General features: G+C 33.0%; 1 protein-coding gene across 1 annotated transcript; it reads left to right on the top strand.

The window, feature by feature from the left end:
• The first annotated feature begins 10256 nt into the window (after positions 1 to 10256).
• LOC100787315 (pyruvate decarboxylase 2) lies at positions 10257 to 13827 on the top strand. Its single transcript, XM_003516906.5, has 7 exons — positions 10257 to 10710; positions 10853 to 11212; positions 11581 to 11744; positions 11992 to 12642; positions 12736 to 12853; positions 13198 to 13386; positions 13476 to 13827. Exons 1-7 carry the CDS (start codon positions 10540 to 10542, stop codon positions 13644 to 13646), a joined length of 1824 nt encoding a protein of 607 aa, XP_003516954.1. The 5' UTR covers positions 10257 to 10539; the 3' UTR covers positions 13647 to 13827.
• The last annotated feature ends 2000 nt before the right edge of the window (positions 13828 to 15827 follow it).

Raw genomic sequence — 15827 nt, 5'->3', positions numbered from 1 at the left:
AAACACAATAATAGCCGGGTTGTTTATAGCAGTTAAAGGGTGAATTTGTCTTGAAGCAAAATACTGGAAACCTAATCTGATCATCTCCTTTATTATTATTATTATATATAATATATATAATTATATAAATTAAATTTTATTATAATCCAAAAAGATTCCACAAAAATATATTACATTTATAAATTTTTATACAATTTAAAAATTAATTGATACTTATTCACATTCCTATTTAAGATAATTTATAATTGATTGTTTAAAATATGTAAGTTTCTTCATAACTAAGCACTTGTAAAAAAATGAGCTAAAAATAAAAAAGACAAAACAAGAAAGAAAAAATGAAATAATTTTTTTCCTTAAATCAAAATTAGTTTATTCATAAGCTAATTTATGAAAGCTCACTCATATAGTTTCTTTAAAAACTTATTTTTAACTTATGCATAAATTAATTTTAATTTATTAAAAAAATTATTTTTTCTTATTTTCTTTTCTTAATAATGGAAATGTCTATTTAAATATACTCTTAATTTTAAGCTGAATTTCAAAATTGTGTGTTGTTGTATACGAAAAAGTACGTACAATCAGGAAGTATAACTATTTTAGTGTTGTCAGCATTTCAAAGAGCAGCCTCTTGTCTAAAAGTGAAAGAATGTGCTTAAAAATGAAAAAAAAAAAAGACTGCCACATTTTAAACGGCATTAAGTCTATGTGAGTATTTTGTTTTGTTGACATTATGTAAGTGTTTTTTAGCTTTAAAGTAATAATAAAGTATGTTTAACATGGCAAGTCCCCGACACTCAACTTATCTCAATTTTTATGTAAAAAAGAAGAAGTTATAGCTGAAACAACAGTTTAACTTTAAATTAATAAAATAAAATGTATTAGCTTCTGTTGCCAAACTTTTTGGTTCAAATAAAACAAACGGAAATTAATAAAATAAAATGTATTCAGATTTCAGAGGATCCTATGAATACGAGGCAAAGTTTAGGTTCAGCTTCTTCAGTTTTGCCGTTTATTGAGGAAAGCCATGACTTACTCAACACGCACAGCTCCTTTCCAATAGCTCACTGTCCTAATTAAACAAAACAACACAAAAATAAAATTATAATAATGTTCCGTATTCAAATCAATGAAAAAATATAATCAAATTAAATAAAATAAATGACAGCTAGTAGTTATTTACCTTAGCTTGAATTGTTTTTTTATTTTATTTTAGTAGGCTAGCTTTGATTGTTTCATATCGAGTAAAATGAATATCATAATATTTATTATATATATCTCATTCTATTAGAGATAAAGGCTTCTATATAATTCTGTAAGAAAAGAGGCTTCTATATAAATTAATGTAAAATAGTCATTTTTATTTTACATTAGATTAGGAATTTTTTAATTCTATTTTATTTTATATAAACAAATTAAAGATATTAAATTATTAGAATTGAAGAATAACTTATAAAAATAAATTATTTGAATAGAAACATCATGTTTTTGTTAATAATAAAATTTTAATAAATTAAAATTAAAATATACTAATTAATATTATAATAATACTAAAACTTAGGGAATCTAAAAATGGAAATGTATATTTAATTCATAAACTATATTAAAATTCAAAATTTTAATTTTAACTAAACTAGAAATTAATATTAAATTGAAATTAAAATTGAGTAACATCATTTTAATTGAATAAAGTTTTTAAATAAAAATAAAATTAAACACTCAATACAAGAAAGGTCAATTTGACTTAATAACAAAGAAAATTACTTATATATATATTTTAATGGATCTGGACGATGTACAATTATTTTAATTTAAACAGTATATGTTGAACAACATCTTCTGGAAGTACATCAATCCGATGTTTTAATTGAATGATACTGTAGCAGTAAGTCCCGTAGATGGAAAAGGCAGTAAGGCTAATGTGTATTGTTCAAATAAAACATTGAGACATAATATACTGGTGACTATAGGGATATGTTCAAACTATATTGTTCGTCATAAAAAAAAAAGAGTTTTTAAGAAATTTTTCCAGATCCAAGAAATTTAGTTACATATATACCTACGGAAGCATTTCTATGGAACCATATGATGGCAATGATATTTGAGGATATATCTAATATGTCTCGCCTTCTACGATCATTTTCTTGAATTTCTTTTAGATCAAACTCGTCTTCATCCTCATCCTCAATGAATTCACCCAAAAATTTACTCAATGAACAAGATAACCAGACCCACGAGGTCGCCCCAAAACAAATCTCTTTGATGAAGAAGTCAGATTCAAAGACATAAACCAAAACATGGATGACTGAAACATCCCAGAAATCCCTCAGGATACCTTGTATGTTCCTGAGACAATTAAAGACAAACATAATTTTGATTATATAATCAAAATGGTAGAAAATAATATTCCTCTAGGACAAGACATAGGGGAAGAATTTCATCTGCTCTAAAAAAATTCAATTTATGAACATAGCCGTAAATACAAATATTTACACATAGGTTGTGTCCAAGTAGCCATCAAGCCTTTAATTGATATGGGCATCGATGTTGCAGTCTTAATGTGCCTTAGAGATATTAGGCATAACAAGTTTGAAGATTCCTTAATTGGAACAATAGAAACAAGCCTAAGACAAGGTCCAATATACTTCAATTGTTACCCAAACAAAACCGTGAGTCTGATGGACAGAAACATTCTTGACTCTCTGTTTCTAAATACCCACTTTCATGGCCTCGACATGAAAGAAGGATCAATTCCAACAGCATTGATTTACAGGATTTAGTACAACGTCTTGAATAATTGTGCTTCTAGAGTCCTGTTAAAACCTCAAAGAGGAGATACAACTTTGTTTATCACTGATATGACAAAGGCTAACGTTTCTCTCCCAAGAACAATAAAATGGGATGAGGTAACTCTTCCCGAAAAATGGGTTATGGATAAGGCCACACCGTCTGTTCCCCGACCCGCTCCAACCATAGAGCAAATTAAGCAAGATAACTTCGGTAAGGTAGAAATAACCTTCAATAGGAGAAATTCTTTTTCATCAAGAATAGAAGCCTCTATGTCTGAATATGAGTCATCCAAAAGGTCTTTTTCGGTTAGAACTCATTCAATTCCAATAGGATTAACCAGATCTGAGTCACATAACCAGTTCCCTACTGTAAACCTCCAAGGATTAGATACTACTTCTAGTATACCTAGAACTACGTACAACCAAGAATAGGAGGACGACCAGAAGTCGATCCAATCCCTAACTTATTCTTCTATGGAACCTTATGATGTTATCTGACAACTTTAGCATTGATAAGGAAACCCTTAAGAAAGACTTCTATTCTCCGGAGAATGAACTTCAAAGGAGATGGTTTTTCCAACATTACAAGGGTGCAAACAGAAAACAAATCCAAGACAAGTTCTATGAATTTATCGAAAGAGTAAAAATTAATGTCCTTTTCTTTGATTGGTTCCATGCTTATACCATTAGAAAGGATATAGATTACCCATGGAAGCAGGACATCATAGGTGATCCAACAACAAATGTCATAACAAACTGGCAAATGAAAGATGGTGAGTTATTCCAATCGGAATTACTTCCCACAACACAATATCAACTACCAAATGTCAAAGACAGTAACAATAAACCTGTCATGGCAATTCCATTCAAGACAAAATATGTCAATGAGGAAGTAACCTCCAAAGATATTAAGAGCCTAATGGAACAGGCAAATTACACCAATAAATATTTACAAGCTTTAGAAGAAACCATTAAAACTAAGGTAGTTCCTAAACAAAAATCAGTTGAGGAAGCTTCGCCAAGCATTCCCATTGAAAAACCATTATTCAAACCTTTCAAAGTTAGTGAGAAGGCTAAACGAAAAATTAGGGAACTTAGAAAAACTAAATCCTTAATTGAAGGGGTAGGTGATAATCATAGTGAATTACTAAACAAAATTGGTAGTTTACTTAAGGTCATTCCAGAAACTCCCTAAACCTTGGAAAATACTTCCAAAATGGTAACAAGAAGTACCTCCAAATTAATTAATGTTATTAATGAAGATAGTGACCAAAACTCAGATAATGCAACCGAGATAGGATCAGTATCGGAAAAGAATATAAATCCAATTAATTCCAAGCACTGGAAAACAACCTCTAAATTATATTATCAACGTCCAACTGCCCCTGACCTTCTATTAGAAGAAAGAGGTGAAAACAATTTTAAAAGTTTTAGTGCAAACAACATCTATGAATGGAACATAGATACACAAATGGAGTATAACATCATGAATACACTCCAACATATGACCATGGTAGCTACAACTTACCAAACCTCCCATGAATGTTAAGAAGAAACCATTATAGATATCTTAGTGGCAGGATTTTCTAAAAGGTTGGTGGGATAATTATCTCACGAACGAGGAAAAATAAAAAATTTACAGCGCGATCAAGACGGATCTCAATGGAAAAGTCATTAATAATGACAAAGATAAGGAGATTCCTGACGCTGTTAATACATTAATTTTTACAATAGCGCAACACTTCATTAGAGACCCATCTCTGTGGAAAGATAGGTCAACAGAGTTGTTGTCAAACCTTAAGTGTAGAACCTTAGCAGACTTTAGGTGGTACAAAGATACTTTTCTAACTAGGGTTTACACCAGAGAAGATAGTCAACAACCTTTTTGGAAAGAAAAATTTATAGCCGGTCTTCCCAGATCATTAGGAGACAAGGTTAGAGATAAAATTCGTAGTCAATCTGCCAATGGAGATATTCCATATGAGAGCTTAAGCTATGGTCAATTAATTTCTTATGTCTAAAAGGTAGCCTTAAAGATTTGTTAGGATGAAAAAATTCAGAGGCAATTAGCCAAAGAAAAGGCTCAAACAAAGAAAGATTTAGGTTCCTTCTACGAACAATTTGGTCTACCGGCCTGTCCAAAACAAAAGAAAAAACAAAATTCTAGAAAAGAAATCCATGAGAATAAACCAGTCAATAAAAAGAGATTTCCAAGAAGGAGATACTCACACAAACCCTCAACCAGTAGAGAAATGGAAAATCCTAGACAAAAGGCAAAATCAAAGATAACATGTTACAATTGTGGAAAACAAGGCCACATTAGTAAATATTGTAGACTAAAAAGAAGTTAAGAAACCTTAACTTAGAACCATCAATTGAAGAGCAAATAAACAATTTGCTTATCGAAACCTCGGAGGAAGAAGAAACAGAAACTTCATCCTCCGTACTTTCCGATGAAAACCTAAACTTAATTCAACAAGATGACCAACTATCGTCAACAGATGATGATGGACAAATCAATACTCTAACAAGAGAACAAGATCTCTTGTTTGAAGCAATCAATTCTACACCTAACCCCCAAGAAAAGAAGGTTTTTCTGGAAAAACTCAAAAAGACATTAGAGGTAAAACCCAGGCAAAAGGATTTTATTACAAATAATAAATTTTGATGTGAGTAACATATTCAAAAGATTAGAAAATTCTTCAACCAAACCAACGACAATCCAAGATCTCTAAAAAGAGATAAACAATCTAAAAAGAGAAGTAAAAGAACTTCACCAACAACAAGAAATTCATCAGATCATTCTTTCTCAACTTGAGGAATATAGTGATACTGAAAGCGTCAACAACAATGAAGAAAACCAACCAGAAAATTTAGAAGATGATATGTTTATGGGATTATTCAACAAGATTAAAATTCAAAAATTTTACATAAACATAAAAATAATTATTAATGATTTTGTTTTAGAAACGATGGCCCTATTTGACACAGGGGCTGATTCAAACTGTATCTTAGAAAGGTTAATTCCTACAAAATTCTTTGAGAAAACCTCAGAAAAATTAAGCACAACAAATGGCTCAAAATTAAAGATTAGTTTTAAATTATCAAATGCAATCATCGAAAATCAAGGTCTTGGGATTAACACAAACTTTCTTCTGGTAAAAAACCTTAAAAACAAAGTAATCTTAGGAACTCCCTTCATTAGAGCCTTGTTTCCCATTCAAATATCTAATGAAGGAATAACTACAAATTATTTAGGAAGATAAGTTATATTTAATTTTTCTACTAAACCAATCTCCAGGAATATAAATCTTATAGAGAATAAAATTAACCAAATTAACTTCTTAAAGGAAGAAGTATCTTTTAATAATATTCAAATACAACTGGGAAAACCCCAAGTAAAAGAAAAAATTCAATCTTTATTAAGTCATATTAATCTACTGTCTGTTCTGATTTGCCACATGCATTTTGGGATAGAAAGAATCATATTGTTGATCTCCCTTACTCCCTTATGAGAAAAACTTTAGGGAAAAAAAAATTCCCACAAAAGCCAGGCCAATTCAAATGAATGAAGAACTTCTTCAATACTGTCAAAAGGAAATTCAGGATTTGCTTGATAAAGGTTTAATCCGAAAAAGCAAAAGTCCATGGTCCTGTGCGGCTTTTTATGTCAACAAACAATCAGAGCTTGAGCGTGGAACACCCCGCTTAGTCATAAATTACAAACCACTAAACCAAGCATTACAATGGATTAGGTACCCTATTCCTAACAAAAAATATTTACTTAACAGATTAAATTCTGCAACAATATTTTCAAAATTTGATATGAAATCTGGATTTTGGCAAATCCAAATCCAAGAGTCAGATAGGTACAAAACAACGTTTATTGTATCTTTCGGGCAATATGAATGGAATGTAATGCCATTCGGACTGAAGAATGCCCCTTCAGAGTTTCAAAAAATTATGAATGATATTTTTAATCCTTATTCAAAATTTGTCATTGTCTACATAGATGATGTTTTAATCTTTTCCCAAAACATTGACCAACATTTCAAACATCTCCAGACTTTCATCCATATTATCAAACAAAATGGTTTGGAAGTCTCCAAATCAAAAATAAATCTCTTCCAAACTCAAATTCGATTCCTTGGTCACCATATATATCAAGGTACAATCATTCCAATAGAAAGGTCAATAGAGTTTGCTAGCAGATTTCCCAACCAAATCTTAGACAAAACCAGTTACAAAGATTCCTAGGTTGTTTAAATTATATGTAGGAGAATTTGTCCCCTATTTAAACAATATTGTCAAGCCGTCACATGACAGGCTGAAGAAAAATCTGTCTCCTTGGTCTGACCTCCATACAAAAATAGTTAAAGAAATCAAACTTAAGGTCCAATCCATAAAATGTTTGTATCTTCCTATTCCACAAGCATTTAAAATTGTCAAAACCGATGCATCAGACATAGGTTATGGTGGCATCCTCAAACAAAGAGTACATGGTCAAGATCATGTCATTGCATATACATTAAAACATTAGAATCCTGCACAATTAAAATATTCAACTGTTAAAAAAGAAGCTTTAGTAATTGTTTTGTGCATTTCCAAATTTCAATCGGATTTATTAAACCAAAACTTTTTAATCAGAGTTGATTGTAAATCAGCCAAATATATTTTACAAAAAGATGTTAAAAACCTTGTCTCAAAACAAATTTTTGCAAGATGGCAAACAATTTTAAGTGTCTTTGATTTTGACATAGAATATATAAAGGGCACCTCAAATTCTCTACCTGACTACCTCACACATGAATTTTTACAGAAAAATACTAATGCCTCCTAAGGTGTCCAGCTCCTCCGGGAGAGGAGGTAGAACAAGTAGTAAAGGAAAAGAAGTTCTCTTGGCTCTACCAGAGTCAGTAATCAAGAAAACAACCTCATCATCCTCTGGTTCACCTACCCAGACTGGGTCATCAACCTAGAAACCAAAATTTGAAGGGTCATTAACCCAAATAGCTATTGTCAAACCTGAGTCATCCACTCAGGAATCCCCCAAACCAGTAACAGCAAAACAGACTGTGGCTAACTATGCCTGGTCAATTCAAACTCTTCAGGCCTTAGAAGACATAGGCCTTACCAAAATCCCAAAATTAGCCAAGAAAACCTGTGCAAAAATGGCCTCAGAATCAGACGATGATTCTGAAATAGACCTCCAAAAACAAATCCAAAAGACCAAACAAACTAAGACAGTTTGTAACCAGAAAGAAAAACGAACGTTGGCTCAACAAGACCCAACACCACAACCCACCAACAACTATATTTCAAAAAACAAATTCTTTAATGTCCTACAAATGGAGCCAGAATATTGGGATAAGAATCCTTTCAAAGCAACTGCCAAAGTCTTCCCCCAAGGGTTTCATTATAGGCCAACAACCCTCAATAAAACTAGAAAATTCTATGAATTCATTCTAGTGGATACAAATTTAGTATCCATCAAACATTTCAAGGACTCAAAAGACCCGAGCCTAAACACCCACTCCACAATCCAAATCCTGAAAGTAATGCAGCCACGGCATTACGGAACCAATCTAAACCAACCCAAGAAGTTTTCTGCACTTTTTGACCCAACAAGATACACTTATTGGGATTACATTGACGCCTGGACCAATGTGTTTTGGCACCAAAATAATAAATTCAAGTATTCGTGGTTGATTTACTTCAAAAACAATATTGTTTACAATTTTCCAAACTGGTTTCTCCAATGGTGGAATTATTTTGGACCAATACCACAAATATTCCCAGAAGAAGTCCAATAGGGATTTCATCAGTTCAACAAATTATTCAACAACAAGGAATCAAGAATTCCAGCCGATTTAAAGTACTTTTTCAGCTTTGCTTTGTCATGGATCTTTTCATTTCAATACAGGTATGGGAAAACCGAAAACAACAAGCAATATCTGTCATTACAAAGACATGCTTTTGTAAAATGGTGGTCACAATTTGATACCTCAAAGGCTGCTCCAGACCAAGTCAAGATCTAGTTCCAGAGCCACCCTGAATTCCTCAAACCTGCTGATCCAGAGACATCATTATTTCTGAATCAGAAATCTCAACTCGCGGCATTCTTGGCAAGCTCAAAATCCAAAGAAAGTCTTGCCCAGAACCTCAAGGAAGTTCTCTAGCTGCTTCAACAAGAAGAATAAGAAGAACCTTCAAAGAACCTTCAAAGAAGGAGGCCGAATCGTCAGAGGACATTGATGACCAACATGATGATCCTTTCTATCAGAATGAGGATGATTGTTTTGGCATCTCACTAGAAGATGATTAATTAGTTGTAATAATCAAGAGTTATTGTAACTAATTAATCCGGTAAAAGATCAATTTTTTGCCAACTTTGTAATAGTTCCGGTAGACATTACCGGCACTGTAGAAACAATAATCAATTGGTCTATTTAAAGGAGTCCTCGTTTCCTTTGTGAGTCACCCTTTAGATAGCCTTATTTTCAGGTTTTAGAGAGAGGCGTTCTGCATAGGAAAAAATCTTTGTAAGCTCTTCTTTCAATTTGAATAAACTTAAAGTTTCTTTTCACATGTCTTCTCTCTCTTTACCGATCCTGTATGGCTCTGCCGCCGCTTCGGTTTCTTTGTTTGTGAAAACCTGGAATTTGTAAGCCGGTCTCCGGTGTGCCCTTGATACTTGTTTTTAAAAGTTTATATTTCGATTTCTGTTTCGTCATACTGCATTCTTACTTCCTATTTGTCCGTTTGATCCCTTTTCCACTGATCTATGGTGTATATATATATATATATATATATATTGGTTACTTAAAAATAAACTCACTTTAAATGATACTACCATTTTCTAACAGTTTTGGTTTTTTTTTCTCTCTTCTAAATTGAGAAATAAAATAAACTCATTATTTACTTATATCCCCTTAATATTTTGTTTGTTTTTAAATAATGAAACCATAACTTTAATTTTTCATTCTACCAAAAGTATCTGAATATATATTATATGATAATAATATTTTATTTTATCCGATTTAATTTAATTTAATTTTACTTTTCATCATCTATATCGATCGGAATAAAATTTCGAAAACAACTCAATTACGATAAGAGTACACAAGTTTAACCCTCCCATTAGATCCTTTCCTGCTTTTCTCAAGACTTAGTGCTTGACCCTCCCTTAAAACAAAAAAAAAAAAATAATAATTAAAAGACCCTAATATTATATCATCTCACCATAAACGATCATGCATGTATAAAAATTATTCACTTTTATAATACCTTAAAAATAACATATACAAGAATTTTTTTTATTAATTAAAAACTTTACCCTAAACAGTGAACACACTCAGAGAAACTAAACTAAAAATGAAAATCCCACCGAATCCTTAACACCCGAAAAGCCCCCATAATTATGTGTTTGAATTGAATTTGATTTTGTCACCTTTCACATGCTGTAAAGGAAAAATAGGAGAACATCACAACACAACAACCCCAAAGACCATTGCCCATTCCAAATGGCTCCAACATGCAAAACCCGAAAACCGCCCCTTGTAATGCCATACACCATCTTCTCTCCCCCTTGTCTAGTTCGTGCTACTATTCCACTCCACACAAATAAACCCTATAAATTCTCACTCTCCCTCTTTTCTCTCTCACACTAACACCAAACTCTCTGAAAACAAAACCTCATCATCATCTAACTCATTCACATTTTTCTCTATCATCTCGTTTCTACTGTTTCCTCATGGACACTAACATTGGATCTCTATCCCTCGACGCGTGCAAGCCTGCTAACAACGACGTCGGTTGTCCCCCGAACGGAGCCGTTTCAGCAATCAAACCCTCCGTCCCCGCAACCACGATGACGTCCTCGGATGCCACGCTAGGACGCCACCTAGCACGGAGACTCGTGCAGGTTAATCTTATTCATCAATATTAATTAATTGTTAGTTTATTAGTTTTTGTTAATAAAAAAAATTTAAATTTACTAAATGAATCTTAATTATAACTCAGTCATCAATCACTAATCTAATCTTATAACTGGTCATGCAATGCAGGTGGGGGTGACAGACGTCTTCTCCGTGCCGGGTGACTTTAACCTCACCCTCCTCGACCACCTCATCGCGGAGCCGCAGTTGAAAAACATAGGATGTTGTAACGAACTCAATGCCGGGTACGCTGCTGACGGCTACGCGCGGTGCAGGGGCGTGGGCGCGTGTGTCGTCACGTTTACTGTTGGAGGACTGAGTGTAATCAACGCGATTGCGGGCGCGTACAGCGAGAATCTTCCGCTGATCTGTATTGTGGGTGGGCCCAATACGAACGATTTTGGTACCAACAGAATCTTGCATCACACCATTGGATTGTCCGATTTCAGCCAGGAGCTCAGGTGCTTCCAAACAGTTACATGCTATCAGGTCAATATCTCAAATCTATGTTTATCTTTTTTTAATTGTTTTTATTAATTTTCCTTTTTTTAACCAATCAGCTTTTTAACCAGTAATCTTAATTTTATGTCACATCAATGAGTGTTAGAAGGATTATTTTAGTGTTTAAGGGTGTTTCTAAATCTGTTTTCTAATCCTATTCTATTAGAATAGTATTCTCTATAAAAATAATTGTATGTTTTGGTTTACTATTGTACGTGGAATGCGTGCCCTCAATATGAATGGTTTGCCAGTTTATAGTAGTATGTTTTGGTTTACTAGTGTCTGTTTGTTTCCATGAACACTGAAATAAAGACAATGCAATTTTCTTTTTAATTTTTGTGCATATGGTTTGATAGGCTGTGGTGAATAACATAGAAGATGCTCATGAATTGATTGATACTGCAATCTCAACCTGCCTGAAAGAAAGCAAGCCTGTGTACATAAGCATAAGTTGTAACTTGCCTGGCATTCCTCACCCCACATTCAGTCGCGAGCCGGTTCCATTTTCTCTGTCTCCAAGGTAAGATTTTGTATATAGTTTTTCTATTTAATTTTTATGTGATCTCTACGTGACACATAATCAAATATTATCAATTATTTGTCATGAATTGAAAATTTAGTATATGTGTCATACAAAGATTGATTGAAACCATAAACACAAAGTGGTCTCTCTCTGGGATGACTTTGTGAACAATCCAATCATGTGAAACTTTAATGATTGGTTTTATTTTTGTCACATTGATTCTATTTATTGGTGTTTTATGCAGATTGAGTAACAAGATGGGGTTGGAGGCTGCAGTGGAAGCAGCAGCAGAGTTCCTAAACAAGGCAGTGAAGCCTGTAATGGTTGGAGGTCCTAAACTAAGGGTGGCTAATGCATGTGATGCATTTGTTGAGCTTGCTGATGCATGTGGCTATCCATTTGCTGTGATGCCATCAGCCAAGGGACTAGTCCCGGAGCACAAACCCCACTTCATTGGCACATTCTGGGGTGCTGTGAGCACCGCATTCTGTGCTGAAATCGTCGAATCTGCTGATGCATACTTGTTTGCTGGCCCCATTTTCAATGACTACAGCTCTGTTGGGTACTCACTCCTCCTCAAGAAGGAGAAGGCCATCATCGTGCAGCCGGAGCGCGTTGTGATCTCCAATGGACCCGCATTCGGGTGTGTCCTCATGAAGGACTTCCTCAGGGAACTCGCAAAGCGTCTCAAGCACAACAACACTGCTTATGAAAATTACTCAAGGATTTTTGTCCCTGAGGGAAAGCCTGTGAAAGCTGAACCCAGAGAGCCTTTGAGGGTTAATGTTCTGTTTAAGCATATACAAGATATGCTGTCTGGCGAAACCGCGGTGATTGCTGAGACAGGGGACTCTTGGTTTAACTGCCAGAAGCTGAAGTTGCCAAAGGGGTGTGGGTAAGTACCATAGAGAGTGTGTTTTTTGGTGTGTCACTTTACTTTATGTAGTATTTTTTTTTTTTCAGTTTTGAAGAAAAGATATGTTGACAGGTATGAGTTCCAAATGCAATATGGTTCAATTGGTTGGTCTGTTGGTGCTACACTTGGTTATGCTCAGGCGGTTCCTGAGAAGCGAGTGATTTCTTGCATTGGTGATGGAAGCTTTCAGGTTTGTCTTGCATATATAACTACTTAAGCATGATTTCAATCATAAAGAAAATTGTTTTTATTTAGATATACTCAAATAATTTTCCAAATTTTAACCAACCCGAGTCTAATAGAAGAGACTAGTCCCCACAATGTGACTATGATTTGAATTCCTATTGGAAGAAGGGTCTACATTTAGTATCTTCATTATACTTTGAATAGGATTGCCTAAGAAGAATATCTATAGGAAATATAAATAAAAAAGGAAATTTAATGTTAAATTCTAGTTGATGCATTTTTTTTCCTTTACCCAACAGTTTTTGAACTGTTATGGTGTTTTTATCTTGCTTTTTAAATTCTGTGTAGGTGACAGCTCAGGATGTGTCCACAATGCTGCGAAATGAGCAGAAGACCATCATCTTCCTGATAAACAATGGTGGATACACCATTGAAGTTGAAATTCATGATGGGCCATACAATGTGATTAAGAACTGGAACTACACTGGCTTGGTTGATGCAATCCACAATGGTGAAGGAAAATGCTGGACCACTAAGGTGAGATTCTTAACATAGTACTTACACATTATTCTGAAAAATTCATAGCTGTTAATTAATATAATTATTTTATGCACGCTTTATTTCAGGTTACATGTGAAGAGGAGCTTGTTGAGGCAATTCAGACAGCAACAGGTGACAAGAAAGATTGCTTGTGCTTCATTGAAGTGATTGTTCACAAGGATGACACAAGCAAAGAATTGCTTGAATGGGGCTCAAGGGTTTGTGCTGCTAACGGTCGTCCTCCCAATCCTCAGTGAATTTCAAACACTTAATTGAGCCATTACAAATTTGCTGGAGTTTCTCCCTATTTCAAACACTTACTCTTGCTGATAGAAAAAAGAAAATAGAACAATTTAATTTCATGTTTTATTTAACAAAGACAATAACTACCATGAGATTTACTTATATTTATTTTTAAATAAAATTGAGTTTTTTAATTAGCTTTCACATACTGTGATTAATTTTAAATAATATTAAAATTTAAAGAAATATAATTGTGTAAATAAATAAAAAAATACAGTAAGAGTAACTGTACATGTCTTAGTTATTTTTTATAACTAAATTTGTGTTTTCATAATGATTAATTTTATGATTATTGTGATATATTATACATTTTTTTCTTATATAATATAATTTTATTTGAATTAATTTTAATATTATTTTTTTAGCAATTTTATGTTTCAAATAATAAGTAACATAATAAACTATTCATTTAAAATTGTGAACTTTATGATCCTTATTTATTTAATTCTAATAATTATACTTCTATTCCTTAAAATTGTAATTCCACCCCCCGGACATAACATGGTTGGACTACTAAGTTGAAAAAGGATCATATTTTATTGCAAGATGCTGGTCAAATGGCTTTTAAATAAATATTGATACGAGGGTCTGCAACATTTGTGAGCACTGACATTAACAGATGTTTCACATCTTAGACCAACCAAATTAATAAAATAAAGAAACATTGGTTGTTTGTTTGTAACTCGTAGCCGTACATAAAGATGAATTTCTTTTTGACAGAATGGATTTCTATATATCGGGTAAGGATACAATACTCTATTTGCGGAGGAAAAAATGAATGGGCAGTAGCTGGTAATCTGGTATTAGTTTTGGTTGTCTGTGGGCGAAAAGTAAGAGAAATTAAACTTGCTATAAAAATTAATTCGACTTGTTTAGTAAAATAATATGCAATATTACTATTTAAACATTAAATAGTTGATATTACATTTGCTATATTATATATATATATATATATATATATATATATATATATATATAAAACTTTTGTCTCTTATTTATTTATTTATTTATTTATTATTATATATAGACACATATCTTGAAAATATTTCTCTCAAATAGAAAAATCAACAAATGTTATGCTACTTTTATAGTAAAAAATATTTTCTAACATGTGAGATTTGAAGAGTAACTTATTTATATTTCACTTTTTGTGTCAATAAGGGCAAAAACACTAAAAGGGGACAGTTTTATAAATTATTTACCAAAAAGGGTCTCTTTTGTAATTATTTTCAAGGGGGTCTGTTTTTTTATTGCAAAGCGCCCCCCAGACAGGCGCCTCCACTGTCCACGTGACGCGTGGCACAGCAGGTAGCGCCCTTGACGCGGGCGCCTTTGGTAGCGCCCAGGGGTCAGGCACTACTGGTGACGCCCCTGCTGTAGGCGCTACGGCTAGCACAGGGCAGCCCACCCCCCGCCCTTCCCACCCCCCCCAGTCTCTTCTCCCCACACCCCCCCAGCCTCTTCTTCTCACACCCCCAGTCTCTTCCCACACCCCCCCCCCACCCCAAAATTTTATATTTTTTATATTGTTTATCAAAAATTTAAATTTTGTTTCATCTTTGTTATTAGTATTATTTGTTATTTTTTTATATTCCCACACCCCCCACCCCAAAATTTCAATAAGATTATTTTTTATACACTCTAAATTGTATATTTTTTAATTTGTTTATCAAAAATTTAAATTTTTTTCATTTTATTATTAGTATTATTTGTTATTTTTTTATATTTTATTATTCTCTCTTTTTGAAGTATATATAAGTACATTTTCAATAAAATACATTTTCACCTAAAATACATTTTGAAATCCTAAAATGTTTTAAAATGCTTTTTGATTTGGTCAATCTTTTTTTATTTGGCCATTAAATTACGTTAGAGATCACTTTTGATTTATGTGTCATTAACATTATGGTTATTTATTTTTATTTATTTTAAAAGCATTGCACAATAAGATTGAAACGTTGAAGTGACAATAATATAAAATTAACATGAAAAAAATCATACAAAGTACATGACAATATGAAACACATGGAAAAAAATAATACAAAGTACATGAAAATGTTAAACCATGCGAAAAAATGTAAACTCATTATTAATCAATCATCATTATGTCTGTGATGCCGCGACGAAGTCCCACA

The sequence above is a fragment of the Glycine max genome, chromosome 1, assembly GCF_000004515.6.
Source record: "Glycine max cultivar Williams 82 chromosome 1, Glycine_max_v4.0, whole genome shotgun sequence".
NCBI lineage: Eukaryota > Viridiplantae > Streptophyta > Magnoliopsida > Fabales > Fabaceae > Glycine > Glycine max.
The sequence above is the reverse complement of the archived record's forward strand: the minus strand, read 5'-3'. Positions and strand labels throughout refer to the sequence as shown.

Excerpts from the sequence above, each read along its gene's own strand:
- LOC100787315 (XM_003516906.5), top strand. The coding sequence starts at position 10,540 with ATGGACACTAACATTGGATCTCTATCCCTCGACGCGTGCAAGCCTGCT. Across the intron at positions 10,711-10,852 it reads TAGCACGGAGACTCGTGCAG|GTGGGGGTGACAGACGTCTT; the intron begins GTTAATCTTATT and ends CATGCAATGCAG. Across the intron at positions 12,643-12,735 it reads AAGTTGCCAAAGGGGTGTGG|GTATGAGTTCCAAATGCAAT; the intron begins GTAAGTACCATA and ends ATATGTTGACAG.